Source organism: Melanotaenia boesemani, chromosome 4 (assembly GCF_017639745.1).
Source record: "Melanotaenia boesemani isolate fMelBoe1 chromosome 4, fMelBoe1.pri, whole genome shotgun sequence".
NCBI lineage: Eukaryota > Metazoa > Chordata > Actinopteri > Atheriniformes > Melanotaeniidae > Melanotaenia > Melanotaenia boesemani.
Genome location: NC_055685.1, coordinates 18,784,983 through 18,801,803, shown reverse-complemented (window position 1 = coordinate 18,801,803; position 16,821 = coordinate 18,784,983). Strand labels below are relative to the sequence as shown.

The following is a 16,821-nucleotide window of genomic DNA, read 5'->3' as shown; positions in this document are numbered from 1 at the left end:
ACAAAATAAAACAAACAACAACAACAACAACAAAAAAAAAACTAAATGTGGTTCTACAAGTAATTGAAATGGGGGTATTTTCCTATCTTTATTCAAGAGCGTAATTATTTTATTTGAGAGCAAGATTTCGTGTTTTCATGCTCAAATATCATATTGCTCTCTCTCATAACTCTGCTCTCACACTCAAAAAGTCCCGTCTTGCTCTCAAATATATCGTTCTTACTTTCAAAACTCTGCTCCTCTTCTCAAGTTTAGTGTTGCAGGTGAAAATCTCCTGCACACAAGCCTGGTCTCTTTCCCTCACTCTCAGACACATTCTCTGCTATCTCAAAACTTCTCCTCTTGAATATTTTTTCCTCTCTCTTGGGTTGCTGATTGAGCTGTCTGTCAAAGATCCTCCAGCCAATAGAATAATAAATAAATGCTGACCGAACAAATTGTCACTGCACTTGTTTTACTTGACACTGTGATTCCAGACTAGCTATTAATTAATTAATTCATTTATTTTGCCATGAAAGTTTGCTTCTTTTTATAATCATTTAATACTTTCCCTCTTTACTTTTAAAAGTAGACACTTATTTGTCAGTAAGATTATAACTCATTGGACCTCTGGTAAACTATCTGATCAACTACTACTTTAACTGAGATCACTTTGTGAGCGCATATAGTGTAGACAATAAAGATCTACATCAGGATGGCTGACTATATGTTTGATTTTGTTTAACAATCTTGCCAAGATTTGATGTCGAAGCATGTTATATATTTTGTGAGAGAAATAAAAACTAATTGAAATATTTTAGATGATAAAGTGTAACAAGTCTCACATCATGGTAATGCATCTCAATTACTCAACACTATGAGTAGTACATTGTGATCTACATGTTTAACAAACCTATAGGAATGATGGTCAGCATGCTAATTTACTGTAGATTAATTCTATAGTAGCCTGCCATAAAACAGAATATCTATGTCTCAATTTATGATTTCCTTAGCTTTATACTTGGCATACAGTACTACGTTTGTATAGGTACAGTTAGTTTTTAAATGAGTACTTTTACTGTGAGTTATCAAGTCACTTACTAGAGATTGCTGGTTTGGCTTGTTTATAGGTGTTTACTGATGATCCCAGTTACGTACCGATTGTCTGAGTGCACTGTGTCAGGTAAGAAGAGACCACTTAAAAAAAGATGTTCGGTCAGCATTTATCTAATATTCTATTGGCTGGAGGATCTTTGACATTCAGCAACCCAAGGGAGAGGAAAAAATATCCAAGAGCAAAAGTTTTGAGATAGCAGAGAATGTGTCTGAGAGTGAGGGAAAGAGACCAAGCTTGTGTGCAGGAGATTTTCACCTGCAACACTAAACTTGAGAAGAGGAGCGGTGTTTTGAAAGAAAGGACGCTATATCTGAGAGCAAGAAGGGACTTTTTGAGTGTGAGGGCAGAATTTTGAGAAAGAGCGATATGATATTTGAGCGTGAAAACAAGAAATCTTGCTCTCAAATAAAACAATTAAGCTCTTGATTAAAGATAGGAAAATACCCCCTCATATAAATGCATGTGACCACATTGAGATTGAGCCTGCTATTTAAACACCAACATACTTTTAGTTGTCAAGTTTAACAAATCCCAGCTGACTTGCAGTGTGAAAGTCTTTGTAGAAAAGGAAGATGAATGCAAATAATTCAGGACTTAGATGATTTATGCGTCCTATATAGTCAATTTACTGTGTGTAATCTGTCTATATCAGCATCCAAAGGGGGTTATAAAGCAACCATCTATGTTGCCCCTATGTTATAATCTATTAACAGTACATCTTTCCTAACATATTCTTCTTCTGAGATTCATTTTAATCTGCCTTTATTTGAAATGTATTTCAATTCACCCATTTAGTCACACCTTGGTCAATTAATTAAATGCTTATAATTTCAATATCATAAAACATTACACTGATTGAGTGACTTGAACCATTGTATGTCATGTTATTGCCCTCATTAAAAGTTTTACAAAGCAATTAAAATATGGACAACTATGCTATTTACATATGAAAATTAAACATGGTACCAAACAGTTTGGTGCATTAAATCTATGACTGCATACAAAGTAAGAGAGTTCATTCTAAACAATCCCTTAAATACATTTATTTAACACTATTAAGCTCAGGGACTTTTTTTTTCCATAACCAGCCTCCTCGTTCTCATAACAACCGTCCTTGAAATTCAGTAGAACATATTCCTATGTCTGACCTTCATAGGCAAGAGTCTTATCATCCAACTGTGAGGTTATTCAGCCAGTGTTCCTGATATGTCAGTATATACTGGCCAATTTGAAAACTGCATCAGCCAAACTGAATGAGACAGAAGTTTCTTTAAGAAGTGCTTATTACCACAAAAAAGTTTTCATATAGTAAATGAGAACATTACATTTAAAAAAAAGCTTGTGATGTTTAAACAAATAAAGTTAAACAGTGAGCTTCAATCTTCCTGTATGTCATGGTCACACTCAAGTAATCTATTGTAGGACATATGATTCAATTCAAAACATGAAATAGCTATGAGTATTAGAGATGTGATTTAATCAGTAAGTTAGATTCAGCAAATTCTCATTTAAATATATAAGGAAAAGTAAATTATATATTTACTTACACACATATATATATATATATATATATATATATATATATATATATATATATATATATATATATATATATATATATATAAACAGTAAAAATGCAGTCAACATAATATTTCAACCTGGCAAGTTAAAGTTGGGGAAAATATTACAATGGAAAGTATTACACAAGTGCATTGGGGTCAGAATCGGGGGACCTCCCAAAGGTTTTGCATAAGCAGTCAGTTTTAATGTCAGCGCAGGTGGAAGTCAAAAGCTAGGTAGCTAAGTTGAGAAAGTTTTACACACTGACTAATCAACACACTTAAGAAAAAGTGAAGGTGTATTTTTGAAAAGTCTGAATTTTTGCACCTGTGGGTGAGAGATGAAGATCCCTGTGGCTGGGTTGGCTTGCACTGGTCAAATATCTAACTGGAGTAGGATTAGGAAAAAAGTAATGAGCAAAGCTTAAGCATGCCTTATTACTTTATACATGAATAATTGTCAGGAAAACTGCTGAGTGGGAAAAAAATCAGCTGTCGGAGGACGGTGGTGATGGTCTTCTTGTCTGATTGAAAAGACGCCTGTAATTATCACACAAGATGGGAATGGGATCTTCTTCTGCTGGGCTGACGAGAGCTTCAGCATTAACATGCTCCAATTCACCTGTCCCCATGAGGCACAGCATGCACCTCTCTGTTATGCAGTTGGCCTTTCCAGCTTCTGGAGTTGTCAGCTATGTGTCTAAACTAGAGTGGAAGCCTGCTTCTAATCATAGCAATCAGTCATCTGAAAGGACCCCTCTTTCCTTCAAAAAGACAGCTATATTTAACTCCCATGCATGTACAATATTTTCAGCCTTGTGTGATTATCAGTGATTTGTCTAAAATGTCAGCGCCTAGAAAGCCCAGAAAGATCCGAAGGAGCCAGCCTTCAATTTTTACGAATGAGTGAGCAAATTATTACTGATTTCATATCTGACGTGTTCTGCTGCCACTGTTTAAAAAACTTGTGATGCAAAGCTAAATTACATTTACTGGCATCAGTTATGTTCAGTGGATAAGTAAAAACTTTTTGGGTGTGTGTTCTATCTTAATTCTTTTGTTTCTTCTGAAGCAGGGCCCCATTCATGGGTGATTAACAGGCAGATCAGGGAGGCGGGCAGTGTTGCTTGGTTGGCTTTGACTAATTTAACTGCTACTGCCTTGCTTTGGTAATGGCTTTAAGCTGGCTTGGAGAATCCAGACAAGCAGTGAAGAGAAACAGTGAAACTACTCTATAAAGCTCCCCTCTCACAGCCTAAATCCTACATGCAGCCTTTGATACATCCACATGAAGCACTACAGAATGTGACTGACAACTCCAGAGATTAAACTGATTATTGGCTGTTGCTGGAGTGAAACCAAAATCTACACCCACATCAGTGCCATGAGATATAGGCAGTAAAATGTAGACAGCAGCTTAATCCAAACAATGGAGTCACAACCATTTTGAACAAAATGTGTTTTGCATTTATCTTTCAGAGAAAAAGTCATTTTCATGTTTTTAGGACATTCCACTGTTTTGTTTTTGGTTTGCAAGTCTAAATATTAAAATCCTAAACTTCATTAAAATAAACACACAAAAAAGAAAAAAGAGAAAAAGGGTGATGAAATAAAGACGGCCCAAATTAATCAATTACAACAAAACAAAACAAAACAAAACTGAAAAATCAACATGAGCATCAGTTATGGAAAAAAATAAATAAAGATAGCTGACATATCCCACTCACAACGAACTTTTATATCAGTGTTAGAGGTACATTCCAGTTTCCTAAACGCACATTATTAAACAAGAACAGACTGTCAACAGGTGCAATCAAAGACACATGCAATCAGTCATCAGTAAAACTCTTGTACTTTCTTTCTTTCTTTCATTTTTTTTAGCCAAGATCTTAAAAAACCCAAACGGAAACTGTTAACATATAAAAGTAGGGAACAGGTTGTATGGAATAAATTTATTAAACTTCAACCAAATGCTGGCACATTTATTTTTATTATTATCTCTGCTGAGAATATATATATATATATATATATATATGTGTGTGTAGTTTAGTTTTGATGGTTCTTCTGCTTTGTACTATATGTGTTACATGATTTTCCTTTCCTTTATATTGATGTATTTATTGTTATTGTGTAGCCTATAACAATGTGTATATATGATGCTCTTGTTAAACAAAAACGAAATCTAAAGACACTTAGTTGGTGGATAAATATTTAAGCAACATGTATGTTCTTTTAATGTCATTTTGCATACAACAACTGGTAATAAATAAATAAAACTAAGCCTACCTGACACTGTGTTCAAGTGAAGAGTTCAACCATTGTTTTTTGTCCTAAAATGACATGAACCGCTTTCACATCTTTGAGCACTCACTAACTTTGACTGTGAACTGCAGTAGAAACTTTGCGCCACCTAGTGGAGGCAGCCGTTATAGCCTCACACAGCAGCGTACTTGTGGGTCACACAAACTCCATGCTGACTGTTAAGGGGGATTCTAACCGGCCACATCTTCTCTAAGTAGTGCATGCACCTCTGTGTGAGGGGACTTCCGAGGAAAACCTTTTCAGATAATATGCCAAAATAAACACAACATGAAGCAGAAAAGCGGACAAAACATCTTCAAAAAAATCTTGCAAGGAAAAAAAAAACACAAAAAACTTGCAGCTGAGGCTTTAATGAAATCAAACAGACCCATCACGTGAGTGCCCTTTCTACCCCCCTCTCTCTCTCTTTCTCTTTTTTTTCCAAACACTGCACTGAGTACGGTGCCCTATTTCCAGACGGCTCCGTCTACCTGCGCGGTGAGCCCCTCCCTCCACCTCCCGCCCCCCCCCCCTCCTCGGAGTTTGCGTTGCACTCGTTGCAGTAGGAGGGTCCATGTGCACAGAATGACGTTGCTCTGACTGCAAGTCCGACCGACTCCTCCGTTTGTTTTTATTACTCTCTCTTTTTTTAAATGCAGGGGCCTAGATTCGTTAATCTGCGAAATTACGGCCATAATGTAAGATTATCGGCCGCTGTTTCCAGACCCATCGCTGTCGTTCGTCCTGTTCGGAGCAGCGGCTCGCTGTTGAGGATTACTAGTGATAATACGCAGTAGACTTCTCCAGTGTGTCTAGCTGTCAAACTGAACACTGTATTGGAAAGAGTAGACGGGAGCACATTTGTTGATATTTATTGACTTTGCTTTGCGTGTCTTTCCCCCCTCATTTTTCCTTGTCTTCTTGGATTATCGCTGCCCAGCAACACAGCCACCTGACAACTCTGAATGTCGTAATTAAGGTAAGGAAAAACGGAGCCCAGCGTTTGACTGTCCCCACATTTTAATTTCGCGCTGATCTGAAATGAACTTCTCACTCGTCTGTCGGATAACCGGATACTTACATCCCCCCGGTCCATTTACTGCGGAGGAGAAATCTAATAACTTTCATCCGGGACCGTTAGCCCTCTTTGGTCCTTGATAAAACTCACCAAGAAGTTTCTCTAAGCCCTCTTCAACAATGTGCATTACATAAAAACACGGTAGTTTATATTAGGGGGGAAACAAACCAAAAGAAATAATCAGATTGTATATATCTGCAATTATGCCTTGATACAGTGAAGAATGACGAGAACTGTGTATTAATCTGTAAAATGTTAGTTAAATAATTTATATAGCCCTTAATACAATGAGATCTATTTATCCCATAAATCGTAAATACAAAAACAAAAGATCAAAGAAGATAATTCTGTTTAATTCTGGGAACCCTCACAATGGAAATATATGCAGAAAGTCAGAGAGAGATGGTGTTATCACGTCTGCTGTATAGAAATGGAGTTTGTATCTGTTTTTATTTAAATAACGGATGTTGGGTGGATTTATAAACGAAGCTGTGCACACGTGCGCAGGATTTTTTGCATTCAACATAACTAAACTTTCACTAAAATGATCTTATCTTGAGTTGTGAGCTCGAAGGTGTGCACCGCAGCAAGCAAAACGTACGCTGACTTATCACCCTAAAGCGGCGCTGTTATTGCAATCTGCTTTGTCAATTGTTTAATTGTTGCCAGTATTCTTGAAGCTTTTGCACACGATGAAACAGCTCGAGCGTCTAAAACAACATTTCAAGTTGTGTCGCAGCAATGTTGTGGTGGCAGGAGCAATAACTCTTTGAGTGACAGCTTTCGGTCCAATCCCTGAATGGCTTGTTGCAGCTGATGGGTTTCTGGCTGAGCTGTCCAATAAAGGCGCAGTAGAGGTGGGAATTTAAACAAAAAAAAAAAAGAAAAGCCAGGCGACGTCACGTAGATAAATTAACCCTTGCAAAGCAGTTTTCTTCAAGTTACCAAACTACATCCTCAGTAGCGCAGCGATAAGGAGTCCTATCAGAGAGAGAGAGAGAAAATACTATCTAGACTTGCTTTGGACTTTATTGTTTATACATTGAGTATACTGTTAGCAGTGTTATGTTTTCTTTTTTTTAAAAGACAAAACACTCTTGATATTCCTAAAAATATCAATTGGAAAATAAAAAGTCTAAATGTTTTGTGTTATATCACATCTTCAGTCAGCCAAATGAAATGTGTTATAGCTCTTAGCTTTTTTTCAGCTAAAGTTGAAGTTTTTACTACCATATTTCTATAATCCTGAAGTCAGACACCCTTAATAAGCCTTATTATTTTTTCATATTTACCAGGTGAATCAATGAGCCAGCAATGGAGACCAAAAGATACCAAAGTTTCTTTGATGGAGATGACACAGAGAGCAAATGGTCTCAGGTCCCTAACACTATGGAGTACTGCTGCAGCACAGAAGATTCGAGTCTGACTAGCAGTGATATCCTGATGGACATAGCCAATGTCAGTTGCCCTGCTGGAAGTCCGGCAGCTGACAGCAAAGACGACAACACTAAGAAGCAGGAGCAGCCAATGATTCGGCTCAGCCAGAACCAGCCATTTGTTCTCCCACACTTCAACAATTCCATGCATGGTCATAAGCAGGAAATGGACTCCAAGGAGCTTTCCAAGACTGTGGCTGAGTCTATGGGCCTGTATATGAATGCTGCCAGGGAGGCTGACTTTGCTTTTAGCCAGCATGGAAGCAGCACAAGCCCTGGGAGGCTGTATCCAGTATGTGGACGGCCTCTGGAGGAGAACCAGTGTGGCTCAACAAAGAGCCCTAAATTAAAGTCATTTGGTTTCCAGCAGCAAAACTCCAATCCCAGAGAATGCACCACTGGGACTCCAGTTAGCTCAGCGTCTATGCTGGCCTCCTCTTTGTCCTGCAGTCCTAAGACCTCCAGCTCCATTTCAAGTCCTGGCGGCAGTAACAATATGGTGACGTCTACCACCAGTCCTCCTGCGTGCTTTGGGCCACTCTGCTCATCTGTCAGTAGTCCTGTGAGCCAGACTTTATGTGCTGCAACTCTAGCCAACATCAAGCGCAGGAATTCAGTCACATGTAGCCCTGTAGAGTCCAGCACAGTTGGTTCACCACCACTCACCAGCCCGCTCAATGTCATGAGGTCCCCCATGTCCAGTCCACAGAGCATGGGTAGTGTGAGATCTCCTCCATCCTGCAGCACGACATGTAACATTAGGTCATCTGTGTCAAGCCCTACAGGTGGTACCTGTGCTGGGACCACCAACAGTTGCAATGCAGTAAGACCCTCCATCTCCAGTCCGGCCACTGGGGGCACTATGGCTGTCAGCAGCCCACAGAACCCGTCCTCTGCTGGGTTTCCTGTGTCTAGTCCTGCTGGTGGGCTGGGCTTGGTGCAGAATGATACCAACAGCCCAGAAGCTGCGGGGCTGCCCAGAGACGCAGACTTCAAGAATTTTGAGTTTCCCAAAGTAGAGATGGTAGATGGGGAGGTGTTCAGTGTCGGTTTAGATCAGATGGGCATGGTTAAGTACATTAAAAACGAGCCTGGGACTGATTCGTTCAGAAGCATGTGTTTAGGCAGCTCAAAATGTAATGCAAGTAGCACACCTTTTATCACACAGATTAAGAGTGAACCAAACAAAATAGAGGGTTGTATGAACCAACAGCCATATGGTGAGCAGTCACCATCTCTCGGTCTCTTCCCTGCATCTGAGACTACATACTTGTCCCTGAGGAATAACACAGATGAATACAGTCTTTCTGGGATCTTAGGACCCCCTGTTTCCTCTGTGAATGGCAACTATGAGCCTGACATGTTCTCCAACAATGTCCTGTCTAAAGGGGTTAAGCAAGAGTCTACTGATGGCAGCTATTACCAAGAGAATAACAGCATGTCTACATCCGCCATTGTTGGAGTTAATTCCGGTGGACACTCATTCCATTACCAGATTGGAGCGCAAGGAACAATGTCATTTACACGGCATGATGTGAGAGACCAGTCCAACCCATTGTTGAATCTAATTTCACCTGTAACGGCATTAATGGAGTCGTGGAAATCTCGGCCAGGCATGTCACAGGGGTCACTGTCAGCCAGAGGTGAAGGATACCCGGGCCAGAACTGCATTGCTGACAGCATGTCAAGGTAAGAGGAATGAATGCATCTGTAAGTTGTCTTTGTGTACCTCTCCAACATAAAACTTAGAGAGAGCCTTAGAGAGAGAGCAGCAATTTCCATTTTCTCTTTTTTTTTTTTTTTTCTTCTTCTTCCCTGTACCCTGTACAAAGAGCATGTCTCTAGAGGAATACATAGATTTAAAGCCAGTTTACTTCATCATGTCCCATGTTGCGCAGCCACATCCGTTTTTGCCTTTAGAAGTATATCAGGGCCTGGAAAGGTAGTGGGATGCTGGCTGGGGGACAAGGAATTAAACAACAGGGTCACAAAATTATCTCTGTTGATAATGCCCTGTGTTTTACAGTAACACAAAGGCAAAGTTTACCTCTTATCAGAAGTCTGTGCATAAGCACAACAACAAAATTTATTGGTCTGTTATCAGGAGGTCTAGTTAAGACCTTGTGTAATGCAAATATCTGTTTTTATAGGCTACAGGCCAATGGAAGCATCATAAATTATAAATGATTGATCACAGGTTTTGTTGCCAAACTGGTGAAATAAAGAGCTGATTTTGTGAGAGTGGCGGCTGAAACAAAACAAACAAGCCAAAAGGAAAATAATCAGTGATATCTGACAGTCTGCTATAGTAAAGCTCTGAAAGTTATTGTGCTTCAGTTGTTATCTGGTCTTTGGTATGTATTTGAAGGAAGTTAATTGTCAAGATGAAAAGTAACAGTTCATTTTAAAGCAATAATCTATGTATTAAAACAAGTTTAACCACTGAAAATACACAAGTATATTAAACTAACTGTAAAAGTTCTCTTGGTTTAGTTGGAATAAACAGAGACAATTTTCTGATAAGTGAACTTACTGTGTTAAAGTTTGCATGTAAAACAGCATTTTTAAAATAATAGTTATTGTGTATTAACATTCATATAAAAACATGTTGCTATCACCTGTTGAATTGATAGGATGTTATAAAGATAGTTTTATGATCCAGAGCTAAGAAGCACTAAACATAATTATAATTTACGTCCGGCTAACGTCCACAGGTTTTGATAAAAATCAGCCACATGGCGCAAGAGGACTACTGTACTACTGTGTGTGTTGGAGCCTATGCTGGGATATGGTTGGAGTAGCTCTGCTCTGTTTGACTGATGCTTGACCATGACAAGGCTAAACTTAGTTTGAGGCTGTGATGCTGCACAGAATCATAAAATGGAGATTTATTAGATCAAATGTTTTCCTTCAGACTTTACTGATTCCCCAGCCATTTTCTGTAGTGTAGTTTTAATTTTTGTTCTGCTCTGCTGCCGTCTTGTTAGGCACAAATCTATAGAGGAGGCTTGGCAGAAAATCAGTGTATTAGTATGTTTGCTCACTACATGTACATTTGGGTGATCACCAACAAACTGACTTACTGTAGCTTATAGATGTGATGTGAAACATTGCTGTCACTCCTTTTGGTCATCTTTTTTTGACTCAGAATATCATCAAACAAGACATCTCGAAATGTTTTACTGCCACTATTTCATACAAGATTTAATGAGCTGGTTTGGTTACGCTGAATTATATATTTAATGGCAAGATAATCTGGTTATATTTTGCTGATAGCCAGGCAAGTTCTCAGTTTTCCCTAATTTATAGCTCATAAAAAATCCAACTCAGATTCATTGTCCATATTTAATTATTGTACTCTCTCTCTCAAAAATATTTAGTAGACTCACAGTTTCTGCTCCAAGGTATCTGTGTCTGTTTATTTATATTGCATTTCTCCTTTGCATGATTTTTCTGTCCTCTCAGTTTGACGTGTTTATTCAGCTTTACATGTACAGTGCACACTTGTCTAGAGAGTAGATACTCTGTCTGTGTGTTTGTGCATGTGCTATAACAAGGCTTGCAGCTCTGTGGAGACTGATACAGCCTGTTACCTTGGAGGCGACCCATATGGCAGGAGCCAAAGCGATGTTGACGGGATCACTGCCACCTTGGTCCTAATGAGATCCAGCTTAGCCCTAATGTCAGACAGGATGACAGGAATGAGGTGGGCCACATGGCAGTCAGCCAGCTAGACAGGGAAGCAGACAAACATAAACAAAAAAAAAAAATACGTGCATTCATACAATGCATATGTGGTGCACACATACATTTACTATATATAGATTCAGATATGTGTCAGGTAGAATGGAGGCACAGTAGTTTTTTATTTTATTTTATTTTTTGTTGTTTTTTTTTTTGTCAGATGCTGACTTGTTTCAGTGCCCTCTCACATCAGTAGCATTGACAGCTAAACTTAGGTAGCCTGCCTGGAATTTTAAAGTGCACTGCAGGAAATCTGTGGTGCTGTCCAGCTTTAGATAGATTGCACTTTGCCCAGTTCCTGTATCTCATTGGCAAAAATGTTACATAATCATAATAAAAAAAAAAAAAAAAAACACAAGGAAAACTCTTTGATCCACTGAAGCCTTGGATGACAGTGTTGAATCCCCTGACTCCTTTTTCTCACTTTAGCTTCCACTGTAAATGGTTTTAATTAAATGTGGCTGCTCATCTGAGTTGCCTGGATTACTTTGTACAAAACGTTTTGACTTATACTCAAAAGAGAGGAGGAAGAGGAAAACCAGGAGCCCTGAAAATATTATATTTATATGATGTTTCTTTTTAAGCCTAATTCTAAAACACACTGTAGCCAAGGTGAAGCATTAAATGTTGTACAAATATGAATGCTTAGATCAAATTTTGTGTGTGTGTGTGTGTGTGTGTGTGTGTATATATATATGTATATATATAATATATATATATGAACAAGTTTCATTTTACTATTATAATTTTAAAAAATCACACTGTGTGGTATAAGAGATATTAACATAAAAATGATCACAAAATGGCTCACATCAGGATCAGAAATCTGGATTATATTTGATTGCCAACAAATCTCCAAATCTCTTTAAACCCTATTTAGGGCATTTTATGTGTCAGTTTCACAGTAATGTTCCACACAGAATTCATCTAAAACTTTGCAGCCCTTTGACTTCTTAATTTCTGAATCCCACCCCTAGTATAAACTCAAAACAGAAATTGACAATGTATGATAAAGATTTTAGGAATTCACATTAGCATTAAAAGTTTTAGCCTGATGCGATGTAAAAAAAGCACTATATGATGGCGTTTACCTTGCTCTAAGCTTTGCAGCCGGTTTCTGTGGCTCTACCTCACAAAGAAGCAGCAGATTCAAGCAGGGAAAATGCTTTACACTGGACTCTGGCCAACTCTCAATGTTCTGCAGAGGGATGAAAAGGCATACTCCTGAGAGAACACTAATAAGGTTTTAATTGTATGTTCCTCCACTAAATTAATGGATGGAAATGATTTGATTAATTCAGACACTGCTGGATACTAATATCCAATTAAATCCCAACACCAGGCATGCACAGGGGCTCCCAGTGCATTATGGGTTCCTGACTATAAAGCGGGCAGCTGTATCTTTGGGTTGCAAAAAGGATGTTACCAGTGAAGGTGTTGGGGAATGGCTACTGGTCTCATTTGTCTACCCAGCCAACATAATGTTGTGACAAAGATGTTGTCTTGTGTTGCATGCAAGTACTTTAATTATGTGCATTCTCATGAGTGCTGGTGAATATTTAATTATATAGTAGTAATTAAGTGGAGAATATGATCATTTTATTGTGCTAGATTCCATCTTAAGCATTATGTGGACAAACTTCAAGTCATAGGTTTGTTCCATATTTGTGTGTAGCCTTTCTTTTGTTGTGCAAATCAGTAAAATTAAACCAGTGTAATGTTGCTTTATAAAGGCCTTGACAATCCTCTGAGATAAGTATGTTTTTGTAGATGTTATTTCAAGTTCAAGTCAGCTACCCACACGCTGAAGTGAGTAACACCACTCACCTTGTTGTTTAGCAGGGTTGTGTTAGCAAAAACGACATCCTGCCATTAACATGGATGTTACTTTACAGTTGCAGCTTTCCTAAACTGCTTAGGAAGGACTCAAAGAGCATAACAAAAAAATCAGACTTATTCACTTTGCCTCCATATTTCCAAGGTGCCAGTTGTCATACTCCAGGAGATTCTTGTGTTCTTTACAGGTCAGAGCCATTTTTGGGAGCATGATTTGGGCCGACTTGTTAGGTGGGTGGTTATAATGTTATGACCAAGTTGAAATGGTCCAGTGTTAGAGAAACCTTTTGAATCCAGTTCACACATTAGTATACACCAAGTCTGACAGCTCACAGCATATATTGATAAAAACTACACACCATAGAGGGCAAAACCGATCTTAGCTTATTGAGGATAGAGACATTTTATAGCCACTTTCAAGGAAAAGTAAAGCTCGTACAATCCACTGATGGCCTTAATCGGACTAGAACTTATATTTTTGCATGTTTGAAACATAAAACAAAAAGTTATATTTGACTAGTTTATATTAAAAAATATACATGAATAAAACACATGAATGAAAAACAAAAAATAAATAAATAAATAAATAAATAAATAAATAAATAAAGCAGCAAATGCACTGAGCCCACAAAGGTCTGGTTCTTTTCAGTCTTCACGGCACCCCACTGTGGGTTGGTGTGGGTGGATTGGAGGCAGTGTAAAGCAGAGCTAAGAGACAGTATTCAAAGAATGAATAGAAAGAGTTGGTCCAAGTATTATAATTCTATTGTCTGCAACACTTAAAATTAAAACTGAATCCCTAGTAATTTAACATTTGAGAAAGATACACACCTGTACAAAAAATGTGCTTTGAGTTTTCTGTTAAGACCAACATGTTCATGCTTGAGCTTGAGGAAGAGGAAATATGACAATGTAAATAAGATGTACACAGGTAAGTGTTTCCATTGATGCGGGTAATCTTGAGCTCATTATACTGTAGATCTCATAACGCTTCTTCAGAGAAGTAGCTTAATACTATCATGCGATTAATAATAATAACGTAATGGATTTATAGTCTCATGTTGGGATGTAGTTTATGTTTTCACTGCATCTGTAAAGCAGCACATAGATACTAGCTGTTATTGTGGTTGTTGTCATTTGGTTTTTGAATGACTGATAATGCTTATCTCCCCAGTAGCAGAACACGACTAATATAAAATTACTTTGGTATTATTATTTCTTTTTTCTTTAGCCGCCAGAGTCAACCATTGTATCTTGCCATGCTGTATCTCCCATTAGCCAGTAACTGCCCCAAATATGGTTTTCCAGTCTGCACAGTCACATGAACTGTATTTACAGCATCAGTGGGCAGATGTAAGTTCAGCAGCTGAAGAGTCTGATATTCCCCTTGAAAAATGGTGGAGACCAAAATAGAGCAAAAAGAATGATTTTTGGAGTGCTCTCGTGTTGGTTGTTGTTAACTGGATAAGATGTTTTTTTTTTTTTAAATAATTAAACAGATTCATCATGACAGCTTAATGAAGTGATAACATGTCTAAGTTGTGCTTGTTGCTACTCCTAATAATCTATTTATTTAGTCTAAATGAAACAATAATAACTGATAATACTCACCTGTATTCTCCTCTTTGTTTTTCTAGCAAATTAGGTTTTTTCAAGAAGTCGGAATACACAGTGCACTTACTTTCCATCTAATCATGTTGAATTAATTTGTGAATAACTTCTAAAATGAGATATTAGCTATAAGTTCTTGATTTTGTCCAAATTTCTCTAATCTACTGCAAAAAAACAGAATAATAGATTTAGATAAATTATACTAGAGAAGCACAGATGTGAGCAAAATATCTACATCTATCTTAATAGGTTAAACCATGTGGGTATAGTGAAAGCCAAGTTGCTTTTCCAGCTTTATGAATGGATGTTTCTTACCTTGGGCTATTTGAATCAAGGAGCAGTGAATGTTATATTTTTTTAAAGAACAAAGATGATACTGTGTGGCACGATGATTGGATGCTTTTGTTGCACATAAAAGACAGCAATGTTAAAAGTCTCCCCTTAGCCTCCCCCACATTGAACCATATACACACACACACACACACACACACACACCACTGCCGCCAACAACAAGACAAACAGCATACATATTAGACCGGACTTAACACTCCAATAAAAGTGTGCTACTTGCTGGCCAAGGCTCCTGGGATTTGAATGCTTGTCTTGTCCTTGTTTGAACTTCTTCCTGAAACACAGTCTGGTGACAGTAGGCCAGATTTCCGCTAGGGCCAGGCTTGTAGCTGGAGATCTACTCTCTGTTACCTACCGCTGACATTCCCTTCTGTTGTTGAGGTTATTAACAAACTGCATAAAGAAGGCGGAAATTGAATACCAGGACCGCAACAAAGCATAGTGCATGCTTCTGTGTAGTGATGAATGCCCTGTTTTTTTTTATAGCTAGCTGCCGTGTGAATCACAGTAGCTGAGTCTTTTGTGCAGTAAGTACTTTGTTTACCTATCATACAAGAAGTCTCAAAGATTTCTTTCAAATTTTTTTTTAAAGATCTACCAAGTCATGATACTTGTAGGGACATTTTGTCTAACAAGAATCAAGATCAACTACAGAGAGACTGCAGCTTAACAGAAAAACTTACTGCAGTTGTAGAAAAGAAAAAAAAAGATTTGTTTGTCAGGGTTATTGTAACTTATTAGGTAACCTTTTTATTTAGATAAAAAAAATAATTAAATTAAATTTCAAGTGGAGAAGAGAAGCCATCTCTGCTCACTCTGCTCAGCATATCATTGCCTTTCTCTTGTATCCCACTACACTTGACTGAGCAAACAAGGCACGCCTTTATCATTCATGTTTTATAGGAGCTTGCCCGAATGCTCATGCCAAAGTGCTTACGACCAAGCCTGGCATTTGTCTTGCCAGTTTCTCCATGGAAAGGATGACATAAAGGATGACACTTCCAAAAAAATGCAAATCGTTCAGCTTGAAAGGTTCCCAAAGTAGGTCATGCATAGTTGGCTCAAATAAAGTGAATTGTGTGTGTTTTTGTGTTTTGGTTGGGGGATGGAGGGTGGTGGTTAGAGGAGGACTCTGGGGCCATTTACATAACAGTTTCACTCTACCCAGAAAAAAATAAAAAAAAAAAAAAAAAATCCACACAGAAAAGGCACAAGGCACATCCACAAGCGTTTCTACATCAGCAGATCCCATTTAAATTTATAAAAACTGTAACTGTGACAAAATCATCACGTTATTGTATCACATTGATCATTTTATTACTCGTAGAGTACTAAATTTGAATACTCCATGAGTACAAGTTCTGATGAAGTATTCACGTAGAGAAATAATCTGTTATTTACAAATTTCAAATTCAACCTCTTCTCAGGTCCCCTGAAGGCTTTTAAGTGTTTTGATGCAGTGACCTTCACTTATGTGATTTTCAGTTTATTTTGCATCCATTTGCTCTGCTGCCTTGATATTAAGTCTCAGATGGTGTTTTTTTAAATTAGTAATTCACAGCAAACACTAAGCATATCTAAATTGGGTATCTTTAAAAGTTTTGATTGAATAATAAATGGGAAACTAAACTATGCATTATTAGTATAACTAAGGTAGTGCTGTAGACATATTGAAAGAAAAACAGTGCATACTGACCTAAAGAAAATGATTTTTCACTTTACACAGTGTAATGATCACACACGTTTTCATCATGAACCAGAAAATACACATTTACTGCTCTGTGTGTCCTTTGTCAAGCATTTAGTTAA

The 16,821-nt window shown here is 37.9% G+C and overlaps 1 protein-coding gene across 1 annotated transcript in view; it reads left to right on the top strand.

Moving 5' to 3' along the window:
* Positions 1-5,551: 5,551 nt before the first annotated feature.
* The window catches only part of nr3c2 (nuclear receptor subfamily 3, group C, member 2), a 96,165-nt gene continuing 84,895 nt past the window's right edge, over positions 5,552-16,821 (top strand). The window contains exons 1-2 of the mRNA XM_041982703.1: positions 5,552-5,935; positions 7,330-9,159. Coding sequence (XP_041838637.1) covers positions 7,349-9,159 — 1,811 coding nt within the window. The 5' untranslated portion in view covers positions 5,552-5,935; positions 7,330-7,348. The remainder of the gene's footprint in view (positions 5,936-7,329; positions 9,160-16,821) is intronic.